Source organism: Polyodon spathula, chromosome 18 (assembly GCF_017654505.1).
Source record: "Polyodon spathula isolate WHYD16114869_AA chromosome 18, ASM1765450v1, whole genome shotgun sequence".
NCBI lineage: Eukaryota > Metazoa > Chordata > Actinopteri > Acipenseriformes > Polyodontidae > Polyodon > Polyodon spathula.
In genome coordinates this window covers 33,877,152-33,904,084 of record NC_054551.1, presented here as the reverse complement: position 1 = coordinate 33,904,084, position 26,933 = coordinate 33,877,152, and the positions used below count along the sequence as shown (strand labels likewise).

The 26,933-nt window shown below is 39.0% G+C and overlaps 2 protein-coding genes across 4 annotated transcripts; one reads left to right on the top strand and one right to left on the bottom strand.

Annotated features, from left to right (window-relative positions):
• Positions 1-4,629: 4,629 nt before the first annotated feature.
• Positions 4,630-19,949, top strand: LOC121330525 (FYN-binding protein 1-like). 3 transcript variants are annotated; one of them, XM_041277102.1, is made up of 23 exons: positions 4,630-4,918; positions 6,052-6,850; positions 7,251-7,445; positions 8,069-8,132; positions 8,269-8,406; positions 8,496-8,593; positions 9,261-9,292; positions 10,244-10,284; positions 10,548-10,656; positions 10,934-11,093; positions 11,289-11,403; positions 11,657-11,685; positions 12,322-12,367; positions 12,711-12,821; positions 13,062-13,081; positions 13,169-13,211; positions 13,642-13,719; positions 14,562-14,578; positions 14,735-14,768; positions 15,066-15,174; positions 15,626-15,788; positions 16,251-16,284; positions 16,529-19,949. In XM_041277102.1, exons 1-23 carry the CDS (start codon positions 4,910-4,912, stop codon positions 16,530-16,532), a joined length of 2,448 nt encoding a protein of 815 aa, XP_041133036.1. In that variant the 5' UTR covers positions 4,630-4,909; the 3' UTR covers positions 16,533-19,949. The 3 variants fall into 3 exon arrangements, with proteins under 3 accessions (XP_041133036.1, XP_041133035.1, XP_041133037.1); XM_041277101.1 differs by having other exon boundaries at positions 10,545-10,656; XM_041277103.1 differs by lacking the exon at positions 8,269-8,406 and having other exon boundaries at positions 4,633-4,918; positions 10,545-10,656; positions 16,529-19,948.
• A 960-nt stretch (positions 19,950-20,909) lies between these two features.
• LOC121331275 (5'-AMP-activated protein kinase catalytic subunit alpha-2-like) lies at positions 20,910-23,870 on the bottom strand. Its single transcript, XM_041278554.1, has 4 exons — positions 23,774-23,870; positions 23,213-23,300; positions 21,966-22,190; positions 20,910-21,467 (listed from the first exon to the last, which is right to left on the bottom strand). The coding sequence occupies exons 1-4, from the start codon at positions 23,868-23,870 to the stop codon at positions 20,927-20,929; spliced, it is 951 nt and encodes a 316-aa protein (XP_041134488.1). The 3' UTR covers positions 20,910-20,926.
• Between the last annotated feature and the right edge of the window lie 3,063 nt (positions 23,871-26,933).

Sequence of the window (26,933 nt, the reverse complement as noted above, 5' to 3'; positions counted from 1 at the left end):
ACTGCCTGCAACCCCTTGTAAATAAATAAAAACTGGATGCCTGAGCACTGAAGCCTCTACAGCCCTCACATTTTCAAACCTCTGATGTGCTTATAGACCTTATTGTAGTTTTCTTTTGTTCCACTTATTATCATTCATATCACATCTTTTTGTACAGTTTGTACATCTTTTCAAACTTCACGGATACAGAGAAGCTCCCCACTGCTTCACTGGCGTGTCCCGTGTTCCCACACCCTGCAGGAACAAATTCAAGAGTGCAACCAAGCAGTGTGGGTAAGTGCAGCAGTGGAAAACAATTTATATACTGCCTCATACCTGTGAAGCTTCCTGTCAGGTTTTAAACAAAGGGAGACAGTGAAACATAGAGACAAGTGAACCTGGAGAAAAACAAACTCTGAGTGAACAGGCTTTTAGGACCCGATCTTACTGCAATGTTACGTACTGCAATTACTTTGTGAACACTGCAAAAATTCTGCCCACATTCTCCCGCTCTCACAATATGCAGAGAAGCAGGCAGATCAATGCATGGAGCCCACATTGGTTAATCAGATGTTTCCTTGTGCTTCGAGATATTTACAGTTCTGCCGTCACGTGGCGAACAAGAAGTCCAGAGTGATCATGGCACCAGATAACAGTCGACAGGAGTGGGGGTGTGGAGCCCTCGGGTCTTCCTGACAGTTCCATTCAACAATGATGTTAAAAGAGTCTAAATATAACTGGTTCTTGCAGCTGTGTAAATGTAACACCGTGAAGTACATTGTTGATATTTTCTATTGTTTAAGAATGCCTATCTGGTGCAGTAAGCATTGGCATCTTGTGGTTTAAGATACCCAATCAGTCATTGCACTGAATGTACAATTGATCAATAAAGAATGAAATATGTATTTCTTCTGAATGTGCATACTTTTTTCCTTGTTTATTTGTTAATTATCCGATGATGTACATATTCTTAATCTTTCTGAGTTCACTGATGAGGCTGAACGGAATAAGGTTGAGGCAAGGTGGAATTTCTATAAAGAGGCAAGTGTAAGAATGACCACTAGGGGCGTGCACCAGTATATTCCTGAAACAGTGGGTGCAGTGGAAAATGTGAAATCACTGTGCACACCTAGGGGCTATTTTTACATTGACCTCATTACAGAACACTGCCCCAAAGGTAAAATCTATTTTATTAAACATGCCACATATCCATGAGTGCAGAACCACTAAGAAAGCATCATTAATATTATATTACTAAGAAAGCATCATTAATATGATATTATTAAGAAAGCATCATTAATATGATATTATTAAGAAAGGATCATTAATATGATACCATTAGTCCAAAATAAAAATTAGCAGCACATTTACTAAAGAATTGTATCATTATAAAAATGAACAAATAGATTCCTTTACATTTATCCCAGCTTCTTGCCATAGCATTACAAGTTTTTTTTTAACAAGTCTGGTAAATAATCTCTATTTCAAAACTGCTCAACATGCAGAATTTATGGAAACCCCTGTATATTGTTTCCTGCCACATAACAGTGTTGGGGCAGCTGGTTTTGGCTATTGCCTGGACCATAACCTACCAGTACCATATCTTTATATATTCGTATACCTTTAACTTTAAAAATCCTTTTAAAAAAAGAAAGAAAGCAAGCTTTTCCAAAGTGAAATCAGTCCATAAACCTTAAATCACCCATACACAATGTACCATATACTGTAACACTCATTTTAACAGTGGAGTCATTTCCAAGGACTCACAAGGCGAGAAAAACAGTCTCTATAACAGCATTAATTTGGTAATCTGACAACATATATTATGCATGCCGATGAGAAGACACCAATCGTTAAAGTGCTTTAAAGCACCTTGTAATATGAGTTTAATAAGCACACATTCAAGAAAGCATGGCTAGCCTGTAATATATTTACATTCTGGGGACTATCCAATATAGTGTTATTGAAGACATCAGAACCGTACCACAATGTATTACGAGCTTCGACCAAAAGAAAATGATTAAACATATTAACAAAAAACAATGAGATGAGAAGTGTATTCCTCATTTAAAATAATGGAACCCGAGTAACAACCCTGCTGTATCAGAAGTGCACCGAAGGCACTAGCCCTTCAGTCAACAGCAGCAGAATCAGCACAGGGCGCAGTCAATCATTTGTGGAAGGCAAATACTTCTAAAATGGAGTTTACTTTTCCAGTAACACCGTTGTTTGGGATAAAGAGCAGTTAACCTTGAATCGGAAACTACATAGAGGGAGTAAACATAGTAAAGAGCAGAGTAAAAATCCTGCTAGAACACATTGAAACATGGTTCATTAGTTTAAAAGGACTTTTAACCCTAACCCTAGCAAATTAGATCAGTTTTGAATGTATTTTTTTATTATTATTAGTTTATATATTGGTCAGTAGTGTATGCATCAATGACATTTAATGAAAAATGACTAACAATCACCCATACACAATGTACCATATACTGTAACACTCATTTTAACAGTGGAGTCATTTCCAAGGACTCACAAGGCGAGAAAAACAGTCTCTATAACAGCATTAATTTGGTAATCTGACAACATATATTATGCATGCCGATGAGAAGACACCAATCGTTAAAGTGCTTTAAAGCACCTTGTAATATGAGTTTAATAAGCACACATTAAGCCTGTAATATATTTACATTCTGGGGACTATCCAAATAGTGTTATTGAAGACATAATAATAATAATAAACATAATGAGAAATAATAATAATAATCAGAATAATATAATAATAATAATAATAATAATTATGGTTAATAATTAGATCAGTTTTGAATGTATTTTTTTATTATTATTAGTTTATATATTGGTCAGTAGTTTACTTATTTAATGGCATATGATTTATGTATTTATGTATTTATGTATGTATTTATTTATTTATTTATACAAAAGATGTACCCAGTGAAAGGCCTCGTTTTCAAGGAATCCTGTTAGGCAATAAAACCATTACTTAGTCAGCAGACTACAAAACAGAACAACAGAAATAAGGCACATCTGTCTGTTAATGTGGACTAAAGGAAAACAATGGCAAGAGCCTCTAAGCAAAACACAATCTTTATAGCCAGAAAAGGAGAGCTTGTCAGATATCTTCTTCATACTTCAAACATAAAAGAGTTCCAAGTTTGAGAGAGCTGATAGTGAAAGATTGTTCTCCCAAACATGTACAAACCCCTGGGACTGCCAAACTAAGAGAATCCTGGGAGCATAAACTATAACACCCAGCAGCCATGGATGGATATCAATATCATCAATATGGATATAATATCCAATATTCATGGATGGATATCAATATCATCAATATGGATATAATATCCAATATTCATGGATGGATATCAATATCATCAATATGGATATAATATCCAATATTCATGGATGGATATAAATATCATCAATATAGATATAATATCCAATATTCATGGATGGATATCAATATCATCAATATGGATATAATATCCAATATTCATGGATGGATATAAATATCATCAATATAGATATAATATCCAATATTCATGGATGGATATCAATATCATCAATATGGCTATAATATCCAATATTCATGGATGGAGATGACATGGATTCTGGAAAGGTCAAGGGCAGCTATGACCCTGAATCGCTAACCAGTTTTCATAATTTTTCTGTTTAATATGAAGTTAAAATTATACCCAGTGTTCACAATATAGTAAATAACATTAATCTTGCAAACAACTGAGCAGGCATACTGTATATTGCACCTGTGCAAATTTAAACAATCACACGCTGTAACCCTTACTGTCCTTATTTTAGCACTGTATGTATGCTGTCAAAAACAGGTTTGAACCTCACGGGACTCTTAGGGTATAAATATATTTAAAAAGAAAAAAATAATCCTGTTTGCAGGTATACTCGGTAAAGGAATTCCTTTTTTAATGATATAACTTTCGACAAAAAAAACAACAACAAAAAAACTCAGGACTGAAAAGGTTACAAGACAAATTCATATGCCCATGTGGTCATGTGTCATGGAAAGTCATGGAAAGTATATACTCGGTTTTACAAGCTTAGTACAAACAATACTGTGCAACACATGCAGCACTGCATGTGTACTGCACAGCACAATGTCAGAGTATTTCAAATACAGTTTGCTTGTTAGGAGTATGAGAGGCCCTGGAAGGGTGCAGTACAGTAGTTGTGTTTATAGTGACACCTACTGGTACTTTCTTATTTGGGCATTGTTACAGAGTTAATGCTGGCACTCCTAGCACTGATTTCATTCTGAAGCAGGGCATTGTTCTTGATTAAGTTAAGTAGGTGCAGGCTTATACACTTCGTCATTAAGTGATGAGGTACAGGACAGGAATGGTTTGAATGAGTCTCTGACATAAGTAAGTCTGTTTTCATAATATCATATAAACACAACGGCACTGTTGTAAACATGCACAATTGTTCATTACTTACACGCACTGTTATTAAACAGGAGTATGCATTGTGTACACTGCTGTTGTGTAATAATAAGGAAATAGTAAATAGTAAAAAAAAAAAAAAAAAAAAAAAAAAAACATCGAAAACTATGACTGGAATCCAAATACCAATCATTTCCACAGAAAGGAACTGTTTTGTTTTTCTTCTCCAGCATTCTTATCTACAGATTGCACTTTATCGCTTGAACGAGTATGTGCACGTAGCTGTCTCTCACTCAGGTGAGCTCTTCGGGGGCGCGTACGAAAGGTATAGCACCGCTGGTTGAGGAAATAGTTGAAAATAAGTGTAACACAGTGTAACATATCTGCCATACATTTCTGGGAACAAAACAAAAAAAAATCTAATTTAAATGGCAATTACAATCTGAAGAAAATGTAAATCTATCCCTTTAAATTACTTCTGCACACACAAGACGTACATAATGGAACAGGTGAGTTATTGATCTGACAGTCTGAGAGCGTATCTGAATAAGCTTACACTGAAAGTGAAGGTTTGACGTGGGAATTTGTATTTGTTGTGCGTTCTTGTATAATCAAGCTGTGTTCTGTACATCGTACATTGTAAATACCAGCAGTATCAAACGCATAGTAACCTGCAGTATGATCGGTATTTCACCAGCAAAAGTGTTTTAACTGTTCTTTGTAGTATGAGGCTACTAAACCGTACTTCTAAATTCAGTCACAAGTCTTTATCATTTACTTTAACTAGTATACAGTAACAACAGTGCTTATTGGGGTTTAGCTAACCCGTCGCTGGTGTAAAATCTAAGTCGTGCAATGATGCTGGCTGGTGTGGGAAATTGAAATAGCTATGTATGTAAAGCTGTCTTTACAGTTAAAATGAATTTTAACTGTAAAGACAGCTCTCTCTCTCTCTCTCTCTCTCTCTCTCTCTCTCTCTCTCTCTCTCTCTCTCTCTCTCTCTCTCTAGATAGATAGATAGATAGATAGATAGATAGATAGATAGATAGATATAGGAGGCTGCGTGCTCCAGTAGTTAAAGAAACGGACTTGTAACCAGGAGGTCCCCGATTCAAATCACTGACTCATTGTGGGACCCTGAGCAAGTCACTTAACCTCCTTGTGCTCCATCTTGTCACGCTGTTGTAAGTGACTCTGCAGCTGATGCATAGTTCAAACACCATAGTCTTTGCAATGGTGGTCTACTATGAAAGACACTGTGTAAAAATGAAGATTATTAAGTGGTTAAGCTTGACTAGAATTTCCAATTAAGTTGGCAAAAAGTAATGCAGTTTCACCCATTTCAAAAACCAGGAATGGATCAAACTGCTATGCAATAGGAGTCTTACTTCCATCCCTGTAATTTGAATTCCCATTGCAATGCATTTTCAGCTATAAAGCTTTCAATGTGAGCTTTAGACATACCTTAGTTTTATAAAACAAAGCAATGCACATTTTGCACAGTACAGGTAACTGTACAGGTGTACGTTAATAGGAAAGCATAGAATAAATGCCTCAACTGCTACTCAAAATGGGAAACTAAAATGATTCCCTGTCCTTGTTAGATTTTAATGATTTAAATGTGTCTGTTCAATTAAATCAGGAGGAAGTGAAAGATTTTAAAACACTACAAGCCAGGTTCCAGAACAATTCTGATTTTCTGAAGAACAACAGCCTCTGGAACAGACCCCCTGTAGCAGTGAAATCAAAGGCGGTGAATCTGCCTGAGAAGCGTGTTCATCCTCCACCAGTGAAGAATACAGGAGGGGCTCTCTCTCCTAGTGCAGTCAGTGATGAAGTGAGTGAAACAGCTGGACCAGGCAGAAAGCATGCACTGCCTGTAAAATCCAGCACTCTGCTCTCCACCAGGCCACTACCAGATAAAACCATGTTAAACTGTACAGGAGCCGGCACATTTAAAGCAGGGGTGGTGGTGAGGGAGGAAGGAAAGGATGTACAGCCCTCAGCAGGCTTCAAGCACATTCGAAGGCTGTGGGAGAATACCTTATCCCAGCACATGGAGAGTCCGGATCTTGCTCAGCTGAACCATGGTGGATTTGTTAAGCCCTTCTCAAGACGCCACAGCACAGCATGGGAAGCAACGGGAAATGGATCATCATCAACAACTGGAAAACGCCAAGTGGAAAAGACGTCTTGCCAAACTTGCCAAACTAGAGACTTCCCCCCAGTGCCTCCTAAAGATTACATGGAGGGGCACCCCTGTCCAGTGAAGGAACAGACTGACATCTCTAAATGCCCTCCCCCTGTGCCTCCTAAAGATTACATGGATTCCTGTCCAGTGAAGGAACAGGCAGATTCCCCTTGGAAAGCCTCAGCTGTGTCTTTCCCTGCTGACACCAAACCTGCAGATGCAGACCTGGCCACTGACGGGTCACTCTATGGTATGTATCCCAAAAATAATCTTCTTTACTGAAAAACTGAAAATATTGAGCTTAATTAAAGTTATATATAATCCAGGGCTCGTAATGGAACGTGATTGGATATATATACTTAATAGGAAAACCTGGAACGCATCAATCTGCTATACAAAGGGAGTCTTATTTCCATCCCTGTTTATTGACGAAAGCGTTAACACCACCTTCTCTTCCTGCTTATTATACATGCCTTTATAGTACAGGGTTTGTCAAAAGCCAGGTAAAATAAACGTGCCTAAAGCTAAGAAAACCTGGCAGGCATCAATAGACCATGTGGAAGAGGGAACTATGGTTAGCCTCTGTTTGAAGGAGCTGCCAAGGGTTTGCAACTGAAGTGTGACATCTCATTCATGTTCATTTTTTTCAGAGGAGCAGCTATCTAACATTCTGGAGTGTAACGAAGCTCAGCAACCAGGTGGTGAATCCAGAGGCCACACTCCGAGGCGGAAAGCACTTCCCGATGTGCAGTCGCTAGGGACACCACCAAAGAAACCAATGAGGCCTGCACACGTGGATCTCAGCCAATTCCATAAGGCAACCAGAGCAACCAAAGCCCTGGGTGGTAATCTAATGGTTATTCTTTTGATGAACATAATGGGGAAGCTAATGATCTAGGAGCAGAGTCCCTTCTAAGCAGTGCACATTGCTAAGCAAACAAGCTGTGGATCAAAGTTCAAAGTCGGTTGCTCTGTACAGTTTTGTAATTTGTGATACATGATTTACTGATACAAATGCGATGTTACTGGTGATGTATAACTTTAACTTATCTTCCCTGCCCCTCTTTCTCGGTTCCTCTTTCAAAATTCTCTTCATGGTACACATGCTAACTGCCATGTAAACTTTTATCTCCTAGTATCCTTTCAGTTGTGGATATTAAAAAACTGTCCAGATGTGTGCACGATTGTAAAGACCCCTGTATGTGTGCTTAACCCCGTACCAATGCCAGTTACCAAGGTCACTGTATGCTGTGCTGTTGTGACTACTGTTTTATGTGAACTAAAAACTGGTAGTGATTTCAAAGAAATATCTTTCTTCAAAGTTAAACAAAAGCATGTACAGCAGGTGGGAAACACAGATTGAAGAGTGATTACCCTGATTGATATTTTTATAAGCAGTATTTTTTTTTTTTTTAATTATTATTGAATAACGTATTGCCTTTTTTATTATTTTTGCTAATCTCTTCAGAAATGATTACAGCACCTTTCAGGGCAACACCTCCTGAAGACTTTGAGAACAATTCGTCTCCAAAGTAAGTTTTAAAAGCATTGCACTAAAAGAATGACGAGGGGGAGGAGTTATTACTTCCTGCTTTTCTGCTTTCCTTTTGTTAGTTTTTTTGTGGCTTCCTGTTCTTGTGATCTTACAACTCTTGACCCCATCTGCAGAGTTGAAAGGTCACTATGTCAGATAATTTCTGAAGATCAGGAAGAAAAACAAAAACAGGCATGCAAACAAGATATCAGCCAGCTAGACTCTAAACAGAACTCCGAGCCATTCCAATTGATTGCAGACATTCTGATCAGGTAAAGGAAGGTTTACAGAGAAACTGGATCAGAAAGGCTGTTGTAGTTCTGTGCCCTGTCATACAGCTGTGTGCTTTTCACCTGTCCAGTAATGATGCTGTGGATCCTGGAATTTATGAGGAATATGATGCATTGTATCAAGATGTAGAAATAACACGGCTTGAAAAGGATGCTGGCAACGTCACAGGTAAGAAAGTGAAATACTTTTTTTCCGCAATGTCACTTAGTAAATATTGTTACACCACATTTACAGAGCCACTTGTTATGTTTAGTAAGAAAATGAGAGATTGCTGTATCTCACAAGCATAGGGTTTTCAACTCGCATCGCAATGCATTCTGGTATGTTTTACCTGTCTCGGGTACCTTTCACAGCAGGACTACACTTACCAGAATGCACTGGGGTGTGAGTTGAACGGTCCCAAACTGTCCATGTGTACATGGAGTCATATGGTAACCTTACACAGGCAGGAAAAACAATGCCTAACTAAACTACAAAATGTAAATATAATTACATCTTTTTTGTACTCTTGCAACATCCTAAAGGAAGGTGGATGTATATTCTTTAGCTAATTAAGATGTTGAGATAGTTATATTGTATTTCTGTTAAACATTATAATGCCTGAAAACTATATCAATAATTGCCTTTAGAATGTGCCGCATTCTTTATTACTAAGCAATGATTAGAATTGTCATTTCAGGACAGCCCACACCCAGGCTACATAGGTTGTGTTTTTATGCTTAAAGTTAAAAGAAGAAATAATAATATATACAATTATATTGAGAAAAATAATGACATGGTGTAAGAAAGTAGAGACCAGATCATTTAACTTCCTTCTCCTGTCTCTATTTTACAGCTACTGGAACTGGAACCCAAGATCAGGTCAAGGTAAGAGACAGGCAGGCACGAGCAAGTCAGTACAGAGACACACAGTGCACCGAACAAGAGAAAAAAAAAATCCAACTAATACAAAACTGGTTAAATGAAATGCTTTGATTAATTTACAAATAATGGGGGTTCCAATTACGGTGTCCTTGCGGAATATCTAACCTAGCCCTTGATGCAAAATACTTTAAGCCATTTAATTGTGGGAAATGAAAAGAAATTCTATTACCAGTATGTGTGAGCTCCCTCATTAGTTGAACTAATAAAGTAAAATACATCCAGCATTTCAAACACTGCATCCTAGGCATGTATGCCCGTTCTATTTATTTCAAGAGTCGCCTGTAAGGGAAAGTTGTGTTTTTTTATGTTTTGGAGACTCTATCTCTCAGCAGGCACAGACAGACTACTCAGTAGAGTCTGTGTGCCCCTGATGGCGGGGTTGCTTGTTTCTCTGCAGCTTTCTATTATAATTTATCTGTTTAATCCACTGGCATCCATGCACTAAACTCCTTCTGTGGAACCATCTGGTTTAACAATCACACTATTCTGTGTAGAGGAGCAGTAAAGTTAGCGTTGTATTTCTTCCTGACAGTTGCAGAGTATCTCATGGCTGTTACCTTTGGATTGGTGGAGGCGGTATTATCTGTTTGGTTTTATCTACACAGCTGTGTTTAGTTATGGCATGATTTATGTTTGGCTGAGCTTATCATTTTTACAAGCAGACCTTTGAAGCTGTTTGCAATAAATAGAAGTAACCCCCCCCCCCCCCCCCCCCCGGTTAAGGATGCGGTTAATTAAAACCACTTTCGACAGCAATGTCCTTTTTGTGCCTTGCAACACTCCATCACTAAATCGTTTTTTTTTTTGTATTTGTTTTTGCTATAGCTTTTAATGTCAGTATAAATCTTGAAAGCCATTCAACATCTTCAGCTTTTTCTAAATCTTTGTTTGCAGAACTCGGCTGAAAAGAAAAGCTTCTTGTTTAAAAAATGCAGGTAGGAGTTTTGATGTTATACATTTTACTTCCTGTCACTTTCACATCTAGACATCTGTGTTTTTAGAACTGTAATGTCCATTTAACTACTGGATTATTGTGCGTTTGGTGTTGGAGGGCAATTGATAAATCACGCGCTGTCAAGTTCACTCTAGAATTGAGCAGCACCGAACCAATGGCAGCTGTTTCTGTCTGTCTTTCTTCACAATAATATTCCGCATCTCCTGTGTAACCATAACCCTACCGCATGCACATTATCAGCAGCAATGAACAAGCAGTGAAAAAGAAAGAGAAGGGAGAAAGGCAACACCTCGAGAAGGAGAAGAAGAAACTCAAAGAAAAGAAAGAGAAAGAAATGAAAAAAAGGTTTAACGTAAGTCTAACAGAACCGGCTACAGCTGGCATTTTGAAGCGATTCTCTTACTCTGTACGGTTGTACTCGTTGCTGAACTGGCGGTGGATTATTAAAATGACACCTTCGGGGTAACCATGTTGCCTGAACAGAATAGGTGTTATCAATATTTATATCAGCTTATACTTAGGGAAAACCCATTCCAGTTAGTTCTGTGCAAACACATTATGAGCTTCAATGAAACGGGTCCTGCGGAGAGGAGAGTTCAGAGCAGTCTTTGTTCTTTATGCTCCTCTAGGTCACTGGATTGGAAGACACGATCTACCGTGCGGAGGTGAAGGAGGAAAGTAAAGGAGGAAAGAATGACCTGGCAGTAAAGCAGGGCGATGTGGTGGACCTCATCAGGACCACTAAATGTCCCACTGGCAAGTGGCTGGCGAAAGACTGGGATGGAAACTGTAAGTGATTCAGAGCAATCTCTTCACTCTGCAAAACAAAACCTCTCCAATTTCACTTCCAAGCTGCAGAGGTCAAATCTCATTTTCATGAAACTACAGTGTGTGTATTAACAATGCCAACAATATCCAATGAAAGCTTTTTGTACGGCAGTGAGGTGTCAGCATTTAAAGAGGGTTTTCCGATTGTTGTCACAGATGGCTACATCTCTGTAGCCGCCCTGGAGATGGATTTTAAGGAAATTCGTGAACTTGGAAAGAGGGTATCAGCAATGGGGCTCCATCCATCTGACACAGTCGATCAAGGAGACAGGTAATCTGACTATCATGTTATATAACACATTAGCCATTTAACTCCATTACAACGCAGCTGCTCCGGCTGGCCGTTGTTTTTGGCTGTTTAGGTTTTGGTTTATTTATTATTCTTTTTGCAGGTCAACACCCTTGTTCAATTCTATTTTAGACACCCTTGTTCAATTCTATTTTACAGATGGCTGTAAGTAAATTAAAAGAAAGAAAAACTTTGAAGCAAAGGTATAATGTTCTTTTTCTTTCCCCCTCTCTAGCTGTAGTCTTTCAGATTATGAAGACATATGTAAGTATTACACAATTATGTTGTTCTTAATTCTTAGATTTAATAAGGTATAAAAAGGTATAAAAATGGATTATTAGATTATTAGATATTGAGGTGTGTGAGATACCCTATCTTACCCTATATTACATTTGAATTATGGTGTCAAAATAACACAATAAACATATGCATTGTTACTTATTAATTAGCATTACTTATTAGTGAGGATATACTTTCAAAGTACAGGTGAACTGTTTTGTACTTCCACCTTATTTAGTACAATACAAATAACATGATCAGGGAAATAACTTTGTTAGAAAGATGCTGGTAATGTATTGAGTTCCATCGTCACAATCACAGAATCTCGTGCTAGGTGCTTGTAGTACAAGTTAGTAAGTGGTAATTACAGTGTTATTACATATGCTATTTACCTCTATTGTGAAGCGTAACCATTCAAAATGAATCTAGGGGTACTCTACAAAAACAAATTGAGGCTGGGCACAGCTGAGTGTGGAGAGATACAGGGGTGCGGACCGCTACTTGGATGTTTTGTACGAACAGAAGTGGTGCAGTGATCTATTCTGGATTACTTTATAAGAAGGGCCATTGAGTTACTTTATCTGCACATTTTTTGCTTGCTATCTTTTCTGTTTTTGGCAGTTGACGACATTTATGATGATGCTAAAACTGAAGAAAAGGATTCACTGTAAGTTTGGAATTGTATCTCCATTTGATGACTGTCTGGCACCCAAAGTGAAGCGCGTTCTGTTGGTCCCTGATCTATATTTCCGCAGCTGTATTGGTTGCTGGACTAACCACAAAGGGCACCTTCCCCACTCACACCTTTAATTCCCCTGGCACTGGAAAAAAAAAGAAAATACAATTATAACAGTCCATTTGTTTTCAGAAATTTTGAAATATATATATTTTACGTTCCTATTTTAAAATTCATACTTTTACCCTAGTTTCTTAGCTTGATTGGAAACTACAAGTGTTGAAAAGTACATACATCACAGCTTCGGTGGTTACCTTTTTGTTTGACATTTCAGAGAGAAGTATGAAAAGCCTAAAAAGTTGGCAAATGTTTTTCTCAAATATAAAGAATACATTGAAAAGAAGAAAATGGAGAAAGAGAGGTTCGCTGTGGAAGAAACTGAAAGGTAAATAAGCCTAGCCTCTCTACTTTCATGCCTTTCTTTAATAACTAAGACATGCAACAGCCTCATTACTTCATAAGGAAGTCACAAGGCAGGTATTTATTTGTTTCAGGGTTTCCGTAATTATTGCAATTGATGAACAGTGTTGCAGAATACGCTTCTCTGACCTGCTTACAATAAGTATTTCAATAAAGTGTGAGTTTATAACACTATCATTCTTTTTTCCTTCATGGGTCTTCCAAGAACTGAAGAAGGAAATGAAAGTAAGTGAATTAAAATATGACATTTTCTGCCAGTGCCAGTGTAATTAAACAGTTATTAATGTAATCAGTTGTTTTTTTTCTTAACAGATGATATTTATGATGATGCTGAGGTGGAAAAAAAGGACTTACCGTAAGTTTGCAGTGATTCTCTGAATAAAAACAACAATGAACAGTGAAGTGTTTCACTGGCTTGTCATTGAGGTTGTGGGAGGGAGAGCTCCAGCAATGTGGCACCAATTGATTTCAACAAATAAAGTTGCTTTGACAGAGCCGGTCTTTCTTGTTAGTTTATAATATCACCAGCAACCCCTCGAGTTTCTCAACATGTTGATCCACAGATTAACGAGCATTGCTGTGCGATGCACTGCCATTACGGATTCTTTCCTGTCCCTGTGGGTGAGATGAGGTGAAGTTACAGTTTCACTAACCACTGACTGAGGCCACTGGCTGAGACCAAAATTGTATTTGAGGCTGAAAATTGATTAACCAGTTTGTGTTTGTCCATGTAGGAACTGCTCTGCACTCTTCTCATCTATTTACCCTTTGTTTTCCTGAATTAGAAGTAATAAAATGGTGAATATTTTCCACAAAATAAAAGTAAACAAGGAAAAGAAGAAAGAAAAAGGTGAAACTGAAAGGTAAACTTCAGATGCCTGTCTTTCCTGACAGTCTCTCTCTCTCTCTCTCTCTCTCTCTCTCTCTCTCTCTCTCTCTCTCTCTCTCTCTCTCTCTCTATATATATATATATATATATATATATATATATATATATATATATATATATATATATATATATTTCCGTAAATGCTCCGCACCATTCACATCCATTTACTAATTAGGTGTCAGTTTTGTAGCTTAAAATTAAATAATCTGTTTTAGCAAACATGGATTTGCAAATCCAGCAGATAATCCTGGAACAGAACGTGAGCAAACTGAAAGCGTTCTTTTATGTAGTGTAGTACCAGATGTCATGTTTTAAGTGAAAATGCACGTCATCTGCCAGGCTTACTAACTATTCCAGCATGCTTCTGAAAAGACTTCTCAAGACTGACTGTAAAATAGCATCTCAGTGTTGCTCATGCTCCAGTGCACTGTGTAGCACTAATATGTTTCCCCCACCTCACTATCCCAAAATCAGCCTTGCAGTCTTTTTTTTTTTTTTTTATGCAACCCCAATAGAGAGTAATACAGAACACACATACTAGGATATTAAAGAGATAAGAAATGAATTATTAGGGGAATGTAGATGACATGAAGTATGCTGTTAATGGAATGCTCTCAATGGAAATTGATGCATGGATGGCTTGCTGCACTGCGTATCTTGTATACTCATCAGGCCTTGGTCATGGTATTGTATGTCAAGCATAATGAAAGTAGAGTCATTTGATGAGTGAATTCTCCATGTATGAGTTTATTGCTGTGACATTTCCTGTAGAGCAAGATGCCTTATTACTTTTTCTTTTCTTTTGTGTCCCCAAAGAGCTGAAGAATGGCAAGGTAATCATATTGCAATTGATATATTTCTGCTTTAAGATTTGATGTAACATTTATCTATTTCATTATGAAAGTACATATGTATTTATGTATGTGTGTATTTATTTATATTATACATTGTTTGTTTATTGTTTGTTTGTTTATCTTTGTCTAAACCAGGAAACCGATATATTGATGAACCCTCACACAACAGGTATGTGTGTATATGTGTGTATATATATATATATATATATATATATATATATATATATATATATATATATATATATATATATATATATATATATAGATAGATAGATAGATAGATAGATAGATAGATAGATAGATAGATAGATAGATAGATAGATAGATAGAAAACATGCTTTAAATCACAATTTAATACACCCCTGGTAATTTAATTTAATTGATGCCGTTTTTGTTTGATTGATGCTCCATCTTTTCGTGGGTGTTTCTGGATAATTAATGTCTTGTGTCTTGTGTTTTAATGCAGAGAGAGGACTGGAGGCCTGTTCAAATTCAAGAATCCCAATGCAAATGAAGAGAAGTCAAAGAAAAATAAAAGTTTCAGGGATGAGAAGGAGTTCAGGCAGAAGTTTCAGGTTTGTTTCTCTGTAGTGATCTCTCAAGTGTGTTTCTGGAGACCTGCAGGCATCAAGAAGGCGTGTTTCTTATTTTCTAACAAGTTTTATACACCAAGACAGATCGAGGCCAACGTCCCCACTTTCCTCGCAGACAGAACCTTGCTGGAGCGATCCCTGTGTCTGAAGTTGAGGGAACATGAATCTTGGAACTCGATTTCAGGGAACTAGGTTTCAGGCCACTGCATGGTACACCAGGACTTTGGGTTTGGTTCAGCAAAGTTGTCTCAAACTAGGTTTTGGTCTCCTGGAACCAGGTTTCAAGCCACTGTTCCTGAAAAAGTGGCTTTAAGTTCCCTCAGCTTATGAGGAATAGTGCCCTCTACTGAGCTATCAACACTACTGCACTTATAGAAATGCAATGCTTTTTATACCTTCAAGTATTTACATTTTATATGTATTTCTGTTTCAGTACACAAAGGAGATTGAAGTTCAGAACACAGTGGTGGTGAATAGCATTGTTGTGCAGAATTCTCCCAGTGACCTCAATCTCGATATCAAACCAGGAGAGAAGCTCGATATTATCGACGTGACCAAGGATGACAAGATTATTTGCAGGAATATGAGGGGCAAATGTAAGTGTTCCTTTCTTGATTCTCCAAACCGTGCCAGTTTAGAATAAATGTGTCTCTATACAATGGGGAGCATTTTCTTCTAGTGCAGGTTCATGCACTGTTCAGAAATTAAACTACAGGAACTAAAAAGACACAATTAAATGAAAAGGACAGATCATGATCTACTAGTGTGATTTGTTTCATGCTGGGGTTAGATCTCATTTTGAGCAAACTGTGTTGTGTGCAATTAGAATGATGAGGCAGGTAACATCACCATGCCGGTGTCAATAGGAACAGTACGGCACAGCTAAACTAACATTGGCACCACCTACACAAACTTTTTGTTTTTTGTTTTTTTGCATTTTAAAATAAAGAACAGTGCTCATTTAAAAGCATCTTAGTCTGTATTGTCTTGATGTATCATTTTTTATAAGCTTAACTAAATTTAGATGATTTAATTATTTAAAATCTCTCATATTGCAGATGGCTATGTCTCTATAGAAAATATTACCTGCAGGTAAGCTTTGATTCCAGGTTTTCATGCTGACCTCTGCATGTATTTAATCTGTGAAAGTAATATTGCTTGTTTCAGCTGGGTTTTTTTTTAACACTAAGCCTTTACTTGCTTGTATGTGGCTTTTTAAACCACATGTATATCTGCTCAAGTCTTGAAACTCCCATGGTTCTCTTTGCTAAATATTTGGTTTAGAATGTGATTTATGTTTATTAATACAATATTTGATCTTTTTTTTTTTCTACAGCTAGCAATACTCAAGCCAAGAACCAAAGAAAAATATTGTTTCCAAACTTGACTAGCTCATATGGTGCATGTGATAATTTCTAATGAATGACCTTTTAACCTGTGCCAATGACTTGTAAAGCACTTACTGCTGTAATTATGATCTAATGAGTAATAATGGCAATTATTAGCAACACTGTGTTTTTTTTGTTTGTTTTTTTTTTTAACAAAAGAGCCAATCACAGCATAGGTTACTAAGGACCAAAAGGACACTTTCACACTGAGAAACCAACCATCACATTTAGGAGTTTTCTAGCAGTCTCATATACAATCGGTTCTGTTCTGGTTCTGGTCCTGCGAGTGAAGTAGAAGAAGAACTGAAAACAGCCACATTAATTTTTACAATTAATGTTTATTAAAGTGCAAATAATCATAAGAGCAACATCACATGAAAAAACACCTAGAACCAGGACCCGGTGGGGCGGCAGTGCAGTGGTACAGAGAAGGCTCTTATCTGGATCAGTCCGAGACATTGTAGCTTTCCTATGAGCTCAGCTAGTCACAACTGGGCTTAACTAGACATCACAGAGGCCACAAACTCTTCTGTGACTAATTAAGCTCACTGTGAACAAGGAATGGCCTGAAGTGCACTGCGGTGGGAGTCTTATCTGTTACACTGCAGGAGGCGGGTGATTATCACACACCAACTAGAGCTTTAAGCAATAATAATCAGAATGTTAACAGCTTCACAGTTTGGCACACTGCCAAAAAAATATCGTTTTAAAAAAAACATAAATAAAAAAATATATATATGTTTAACTGGGATTTTAAGTGTAAAAACAAACAAAAAAGTGGCACCAACAAAATGTCTGCTGCATCAAATAAGTGATACTCAAAATGCAAGCTTTGTAACAGTGTTCTATCAATTGTTACATCATGAAAGAGATAGAACTGGGTCTCTAAATAGTTCATATTCAGCAAAGAGCAATGCAAATTTGAGATCTGTAGGTCTGCCAGGTCATTTGCACTGTAGTAGTTTACAATGCCCAAACTATAAAAAGGATTTAGAAAGAACCATGTGCACATGTACAGTACCATTAGATGAATACACAAACTGGTCTGACTGTAATGATAATACATGTCATAGTATAATGAGTAAAGGGCACTGTACATGAAACTAAAATAAACTGGTTCAAGTGCCAGTGTTTTTTTTTTTTTTGTTCGTTTGTTTGTTTTTCCATTGATTACAAAGACATTGCAATAGCTTTAAACTTTTTTTCATGATGTGCAAAAAACAACATATACAACATGGTGCAAATACACAGTAGCCATCAGTAGGCGTGCTGTCTTGCATACAATGCGTACGAGAGATTAAACAGGAAGCAGATGTTCAGCAAGCTGTAGGCCCAATGGCAGGGCTGTGAACAATGCCAGGAGTTCCCACAGGTGGCCTCCAATGCTTCCCATCACCCTGGCAAGTCGACTAATTTTTTTTTTTTCGGGATGTAAATCTACGTGTACTAGACTGACATCTGGTTTAACAGATCCCCGATTAGCACTAGTCATGGACTACCTTACCTAAGGTAATCAAGAAAAGATTTTAAATCAATGGAAGATTCCTCATAAAACAGCATATTTTTGGTTAAAGGTTTAGTGAAAAACAACAGTTTATGTTTTCGTTAAAACCTTTACAGCCTTAATTGCTCCCCTCGTGCAACACACAGCTGTGATTCTATTGCATGCTGAGCTGACTGCTCACTCTTTCCACTCCGGCACAGTTAGTTTGATCAGTGAGGTTAAACCAGATATTCTACAATACTGAATCAACACACATAAATAAATAGGTATAGTACTAAAATGAAAGTCTGTAACAAAAAAAACATATATGTACTTTTAAGGCAACTTCAGTGGCTGTCCTTGGTTTTGTCATCCTGTACGTGCCTTTAACGTTCCCTTGGGCAGATCCCAACCCAAGCTTACTGTGTTTGCCAGGATTATCGTCACTGATATTTTGACTTTGTGAAGTGTCTTGAGATGCTTCCCTTACAAGGTCCCAGAGAAAGGTTTTGTTTTTTATTGTAATATAAGCAATGCACAAGGGAAAACAGAACACCTAATCTGTCTGGGATTTTGTTGCATGTAAAAAAAGGAGCTGTGAGAAAAGCCTATCCGGGAGTGCAGTACCAGTAATGCAGGATGGCTGAGAAAGAGCACAGTAAAGTCTACAGTTATGCACTGTTACCACTGCAATACTGTAAGTATTGCAGATACTGTGGCACTCTTAAGACCATAACTGGAATGTGCATGTTAGTTACTTATGTGAATACCCCCCTTACAATAGAACAAAGTGGTTTGGCTTGCATAAAATCAGGTGACAGCTATTTTCAATTCAAACCCAGGACAGTTTCTGAAGCTAATAGACTGCAGCAGCTACAGTAGTAGTGATTGCTTCAGCACTGTGTCTGAACAGACACTTGAAATGCAGTGCAACCCCAGCAGGGTATCATTCAGGACTACATTTCTCTCTGAAGAAACTGAATGCTCAGGAACATAAAACCCTTATTGATCCCAATCAGAACCTGTTTCATTTATACAGTAGAAAAATAACTTTAGTGAAGAAGCTGCATGCGGAAGGATTGTGCAGCAAACCGTTTGATTGAATGTGTGTTTGATTGACTTTACCAAGTACTGATTGCTCAGGTAAACCCATCTAGCCTCCACAAGCAAGAGGGCAGACTGGTATTAATTCGACAGTGTGGGCACTAGAACACTAGTGTTAGCACTCAACTGCCCTAAATGGAAACACACGTGTCCTGATCTATCCCAGTACAGTGTATCAGGCTACCATACATCAGCTATCAATTTACAGGGTTCAGACTCCAAGCAAATACAAATGTGTAATAAAACAGGCACAGGCACTTCATAGGAAGACAAAGTCTACAATATCCTTTTGGGGGCATTGCTGACATTGAAAATACCATGCTGTCTTTAAAATTATTGGCTTGTACCTGACATACTGGCAAGCTGAGGTGAATTTCATTATAAACGAATAAATCAATAAAATACCAATTTTTTTCCTGTTTATGGAGCGAAACCTCCGTTCTCCAAAGGAACTGGGGCCGTTTGTAAAGCGGATCTGATCAGATCATTGAGTTTTGAAAAGTAATGTTGCATCTCAGTCAGTCCAACCATTCAACTGAGATTCTTCAAATACAAATCAACAGACCATGCGCCCTCTACCTATTGAAACACTGACCCATTGAAATGGAATATAAACCTCAACTAATTACTGACACACATTAAAAAAAAATAATAATAATAATAATAATAATAATAATAATAATAATAATAATAATATAGATTCAAATAATGCTATACAGAGCGATAGACTGCAACCCAAAACATCATAAACAGTTTTACAAATCGGACTACAGTATTAAATCCTAGCTGAGGTATCTCAAATAATGGGCAGAGGAAATCAAGGGCAACATCCAGGCAAGCCAGCATTGCACATTTACGATGAAACTAAGGGCACTGTGCCCCCTGTTGAAGCAGTGTACTGTATTTGAATAACTGTACTGTACGGCACACAAGATTAGGGTGGAAAGCTAGGAGAGGTGATTTTAATCTCTACGCAAGCATTTTTATATCACTGCTTTCCATGTGCTGTTAACGAGCTGTGTTTCCTCTTAACCACTCATGCAAGACTAGGATGGGTGAACAGCAAGTCCCATCTTAACTGAGAGACGGAGATACTGAGCTTGGGTTGAACTGATTGTCTGCACTGTAGACAGAGAAAACAATAGGGTTACTGAGCATCACCCCATGTAGAGAAAAGCAATTCCATTATTTGTTTTTCTTCATGTATTTTTGGTTTGCCTTTTCAAATGCCTACAATAAGGTGTCCTTAAATAAGTGATCAAATAAATAAGTGATAAAATATAAAAATGATATTAATTTATAATAGCAGTATTTTAAAATATATAAACTGTGACCGAACACTTTATTTAGTGTTCCTAACTTCCGTCACAGGATTGTTCCGTTGCACTCGCAGGTGATACAGATTCACCACCTGGAGTTTCAACGTGTTTTAAACAGGAGGCCAGAGGTCACGAAAACAAGATTAGTCTCTCAAATTAACACGGAACCCACAGCAAATGCATGACCTCATAGTGTAGTCAAGATCCAATTTGAATTGTGCAATGCTATCCACATAGCAGTTTAAGATATGGTCCAAATGAACAAAATGGGTTAAAGATTCTTTTTTAAGATTTTTTTTTTACATTGTAGTTGACTTTTTATAAGGTTAAGCAGTGCCATAATTAAAATGTAACCTATGATGATGATGAAGAATAAACAGTAGCTGAGATATATATATTTTTTTTTTTTTTTTGTGTGTGTATGTGTGTGCATATGTATATCAGCAGCAGCAGCAACAGCAGCAGGATGATCTACGAACCTTCCAGTCGTACTCCAGCTGTTTCAGGGCCCAGTACACCTCTGCCATGATGTCGTAGGGCTTGCTCTGGCTACGGATGCCAAGGTGCCACTTGGTCTTCTTGACCGTCACGGGTTTGGGCTTGGTGGTGTTGAGGGCGTCAAGGGGGCAGCGTGCCATGGGGCTGTCCGCGAGGAGGGAGGGCATGCGCTCCGGGTGGGGCTTGATGCCGGGGGGCAGCTGCATGCTGTCATCCATAAAGGAGCCGGTGGGGGGGCTGGAGGCCAGGTAAAACTCGATGGCCTGGTTCATGATGCGGCGGTTGTCGATGATGAGGTGGTACGCCACGGACAGCTGGTCCTGGGGGTCCCTGCTGTACAGGCTGCTGCTCACCTCTGACTCGGTGCACTCAAACTTCTCGCACACCTCCCGCACCGCCTCCTCATCTAGCACGTCGGTGTTGTAGGCCGCATCCTCAGGGAACAGGTAACTGGGCAGGTCCTGCTTGAACCACTCCTCCTCCCTGTGAGGAGAGGAAAGGGGGGTCGGTCAGTTCAGGTGCATGCATACGTCCATATATGTTTACAGACGTAGGTAAAAAATGATTTTTAAAATTGTATCAGTGTTAGCACTAGCCTTCTTTGTTACCAGTCTGGCCTCAGTATGCACGAATGAGTGATTTTAATGTTATGGATACACAGAGAACATGAGTCTCCTGTCATTGTGTCTGTTTATCTGATGGGGGCTCCAATAGGACACAACAATAGGGGTCCTTCTCTCCAGTAAAGCATTCAATATTTTGCTCTATATCCTGGCAGCATAAATCATTCAAGCAGCTAATGGAAATTGATTTAAAACTGCAATCTGCACCACTGTCAGAAGCATCTTACTTTGGACTGTTTCTCTCTAAATGGTACAACCTGTTACAAATACAAGTATAACCTCATTAAATAAATACACCACAAATAGCTGTACCACAAACTCAAAGATAAACAGATACTGAGGTGTTGGATTTGAGTACCTGATGTCTTTGATGGTGGCTCTCTTGAGTGGGTCCACCTGCAGCATCAGCATTAGGAGGTTTGCTACTGAGCGGTTCAGGTACTCAGGGATATAGAAGACTCCTCCTCGGATCTTCTTGAAGAGCCTGGGGACGTGGTCATCATCGAACGGCAGCGTGCCGCACAGGAGAGCGTACAGGATGACTCCGCAGCTCCAGATATCAACCTCAGGGCCGGCGTATAACCTGGAGACCAGAGAACCAATACACCATGGTGCAGTCCATCAACTGTGCATGCACTTTAAAGAGACCCAACACATCACAGTGCAGTCCATCAACTGTGCATGCACTTTAAAGAGACCCAACACATCACAGTGCAGTCCATCAGCTGTGCATGCACTTTAAAGAGAACCAATACACCACGGTGCAGTCCATCAGCTGTGCATGCACTTTAAACAGACCCAATACATCACAGTGCAGTCCATCAGCTGTGCATGCACTTTAAAGAGAACCAATACACCACGGTGCAGTCCATTAGCTGTGCATGCACTTTAAACAGACCCAATACACCACAGTGCAGTCCATCAGCCGTGCATGCACTTTAAAGAGAACCAATACACCACGGTGCAGTCCATCAGCTGTGCATGCACTTTAAAGAGACCCAACACATCACAGTGCAGTCCATTAGCTGTGCATGCACTTTAAACAGACCCAATACATCACAGTGCAGTCCATCAGCTGTGCATGCACTTTAAAGAGACCCAACACATCACAGTGCAGTCCATCAGCTGTGCATGCACTTTAAACAGACCCAATACATCACAGTGCAGTCCATCAACTATGCATGCACTTTAAAGAGACCCAACACATCACAGTGCAGTCCATTAGCTGTGCATGCACTTTAAACAGACCCAATACATCACAGTGCAGTCCATCAACTGTGCATGCACTTTAAAGAGACCCAACACATCACAGTGCAGTCCATCAGCTGTGCATGCACTTTAAACAGACCCAATACATCACAGTGCAGTCCATCAGCTGTGCATGCACTTTAAACAGACCCAATACATCACAGTGCAGTCCGTCAGCTGTGCATGCACTTTAAAGAGACCCAACACATCACAGTGCAGTCCATCAGCTGTGCATGCACTTTAAACAGACCCAATACATCACAGTGCAGTCCATCAGCTGTGCATGCTCTTTAAAGAGAACCCAGTCTGGTGCTTTGTACATTACATTCCCAGTGCGTTTCTGCTTCCAGTTCTCACCTGCCTGAGATAACCTCTGGAGCAGCATAGTTTGGGGAGCCACAGCTGGTTCGAAGGAACTCCCCGTCTGACATCATGTTTGAGAGACCTGCAAGAGAAAGGGGTTGAAGGAAATGTCATCTTTACACATAATCCACAAAATATGAAGATACATGAGGGGTCTCTTTGGGGTCTACTGAACTGATCTGAACAGCAAGATATCTAAACATACAGGACATACAAGTATATCAGTGACAATCACCCCCCACTTCAATTAGAGTCAATTGATAGGCATAGATCCCCTTGCATAATATTTAATACATGTATTTGACTATCCCGGCAGTGGTGTTGTTTTCTAAGCAGAAGGATGTGGACTTCAAACACATGGTCACCGACACAGATAAATGAATCACTGGTTCCACGTAATAAGACAGTAGTCAGATAGGTGCAGTTGTAGGGTATCATAGAGCATCCCCCCACCCCCCACCCGTAACAGGCTCCGACAATCAAAAGTCAAAGTCACCTAGCTACCTGTGTGCTGCATGGATTATGCATTCATCACATAGGCAAAGTATCACATACCAAAGTTGGCTACCTTGGTGTTCTTGTTGGCATCAAGAAGGACATTCTCTGGTTTCAGGTCACGATGGACCACCATGTGTCTGTGGCTGTAATCCATGGCTGAGATTATCTGCTGAAAAAGACGGTGTGCTTCTGTATCTTCCACCTAGCAAACAGAGAAAGCAACTGCAGCATCAGTCTGCTGTCTGAATCTATTTCAATCACTTCCATTCCAATCTTCCGCTAGCACATGCTGTTGTTGAAGCTGTAGAGCAGAAATCCCTTCCACATGCTGTTCACTGGACTCCCAGTGCAATACGGAGGCTTGGAGATTCTTACCCGTCCATGTTTACAGATGTAATCGAATAGCTCCCCTCCAGACACATATTCCATCACCATGAAGAAGTCAGTGGGTGTGCTGATGACCTGGTATCTTAAACGAAGAAGGCTCTGGTTAGTGTCACGCTGGTCTGCTGGAAATGGATTGAACTACTGCTGTGTGTCAGGCAGCAGCAGTTCAATCCATTTCAATCCATCCACTCACACTTTAATGATGTGAGGATGGCGAAAGAGCTTGAGGTTCTGAATCTCTCGTTTGATCTTCCCCACCACATCCAGGCTTCGGATTTTCTGCCGATTCAGGATCTTCATTGCCACCTTGTGACCAGTCAGCTGGTGTTCTCCGACTAATCAACCAATGAAAAGTTGTACAATGATTACGTTCCATAATACCATCAAAATAACTTCCGTGGTTCAGGACAAACCCCCATGACACCGACTGCAACAAAAGGGATTTGTTTCAATATTTATGAAGTTCGGTCAACGTTGAAACGTTAGGCTCAAATACACTTGATTTGAAGGCCCGTCGTCCAGCCACTTGGACGAGACAATAGACCTCTTGTGGATAACCATTGGTTTCTTTGAAAAAAGGTATGATTGGTTGGCGGTTATTATCTTTTTTAAAACAGTCAATGTAATTTGTAAAGGCCATCTACTGTACTCAATTGCATGAATAAAAATCACTAAACCACGATTGCAAAAAAAAAAAAATGTTCTGGAGAAAAACTGCTTAATCCAAATCCATCCACATTAATCACAAAGAAGCTTAAGCAAATACATGCGGCTTTACAACAGACGTAATAACTGGCAACGTTATCATTTTGGAGCGGTCATGCCCATAAGAGTGTGCCAGGCAAGTGAAGGAATGTGCTCTACAGCTGGGATAAGAAGGGGTGCCGCAGAGACTTGCAAAGCTGCAGACTACTGTTTGCAGCCTTTTGTGATGCTAATGAGGGGGGGGGGGGGGGTCCTTCAGTACTTTCCTTTCCTTCCTTGTTTATGTTAGTACCATTGGTATTGCTTAGTAAATGAGAGCGCTTTTTTTTTTTTTTTTAGCAATGCAGAGTTGGTGCTATTTTCAGCCTTGCCTTTCCCAGCTGTAGGAGGGCACTGGATTTCAACTTTGCCTGTAGGTTTCACACTGTAATCACAGCACCTACATTAAAGCAGACCTATCTGTATGACCCCTTCACTCTGCTGTAGCTGCTCCACGAGACAAGGTGAGCACACATTGAAGCAGAGCTCCAGCCGTACTGTGGGGGAAGGTAAACATTTCAAATGCAATAGGAGAAGCACATTAACAAACCACTAGAAGGTCACTACTATATAGTGCTAATAATAGCAGGCAGAAATAGGAGCTGCTGCCAAGATTTATAACATAACACAAGCTTCATGCTATAAAAGCTCTGTAGTGGCTATCTAAGATAAGCTCTGCTGAATCATATGGCAGGCAGCTTGGGACCCTGCAGAGACTAACTACATTTAACTATACTCTCTGGTAAAGAATAATGCTGCAGCTTTAGTCTGGCAAGCACAGTCCCGTAGCCACACAATATAAGGTGAAAAACAAGATCAACACAGCTCATGAGGTCATCAACATGCACCTGTCATGGTCTTTTCCCTTGCTGTCAAGGTCATGCATATTGCAGTATGTGTGGCAAAATATTTACCATTCATGTAAGTACAACACACAGAGGTCTAGAGATCTGGAGCAGTATTCAGGACACCGGGAAATGGTAAGTATGTTTAGTTTAAACCAGGATTTCAATTTTTTTTTTTTTTTTTTTTTTTTTTTTAACACTTGCCTTTTACCCTCAAACCTGGTGTTTTCACTTTTGTGTCTCTCTAATGTTTAGGTCTGTCCACGGCTTGTCATGGGCACGCCTCAAGGTGGCCCAGAGATAACAACAACACGGGGGCAGAATTAGTTAGGGGTGGTTTGGGTGCCACAGCCCCTGCAAAATATTAGTTTTAAAATGTGTTGAAGTCAATGAACAGTTATAGAAGAAGATTGATTTTTTAAAATGTTTATAATAAGCACAGCTATAAAAAACATGCACTGTAGAACATGCACAATTCATGTACTGTACTTTAATCGGACTGATTTATACACCAATGTGTGTTCTTCTATTCTTGTTCAAGTTTTTGCTGCGTGTATTTATTTTATTTTTTTTAAGTGCTGCAAATCCTGAATGTATATATTGTTCCCGATGTTTACTGATTTATCCCCGATTTTTGATTAAAACGCTATTTTATTTTGACTCTGACATTGTAATAAGCAGCCCTACAGTGTATATCCTAGGACATAGCAGACGTTTAGACGTCTGGTGATCAAATACCGTTCAAACGTGGTTCTCTGTCACTTCACGAACACATTATCACATGGTTATATTCCCAATTGTTGCACTTGCTGGGCGTGGTAACTACTAGCTTGATCAAAAACTAAACTGAAATACATAGACGAAAATATAATCATTTTAGTGGAAGAGGAATGGGGAGAAAACATAAGTCAGTTTATGAATAGTCATAAGAAAACACAAGTTTCAAAGTATGCAGAAAGCAAAAATAGCAGACGTGGATCAGGTAAGGCTAAGGATGCACAGCGCTGCAAATACTGCTGCATTGAGGCATGTGTTCGCGCTGACAATAAAAAAAAACATACTGAAAAATAAGCGACACCTTAAACTAGAACAAGCAAGTGAACTGAGACAAGCAATCCATTTATCCCGCTTTTACACGCGCTTTAATAAAGAGAGCGCAGAGTGAGTGTGTTAGTGAGTTTGTCAGAGCGCTGTGCTTCGCCGGACAGCCGCTGTTTATTGCAGAGGTGTGTATTGGTGAC

Bases quoted from the DNA above. Each gene is read 5' to 3' on its own strand.
- LOC121330525 (XM_041277101.1), top strand. The intron at 8,407-8,495 runs GTAAAGGAAGGT...TCACCTGTCCAG, and splicing joins ATTGCAGACATTCTGATCAG to TAATGATGCTGTGGATCCTG. The intron at 12,822-13,061 runs GTAAATAAGCCT...GGGTCTTCCAAG, and splicing joins GCTGTGGAAGAAACTGAAAG to AACTGAAGAAGGAAATGAAA.
- LOC121331275 (XM_041278554.1), bottom strand. From the start codon at position 23,870: ATGGATTACAGCCACAGACACATGGTGGTCCATCGTGACCTGAAACCA. The intron at 23,301-23,773 runs GTATGTGATACT...TTTCTCTTGCAG, and splicing joins CACCAAGGTAGCCAACTTTG to GTCTCTCAAACATGATGTCA. The intron at 22,191-23,212 runs GTGAGAACTGGA...TCTGGTCTCCAG, and splicing joins CCAGAGGTTATCTCAGGCAG to GTTATACGCCGGCCCTGAGG.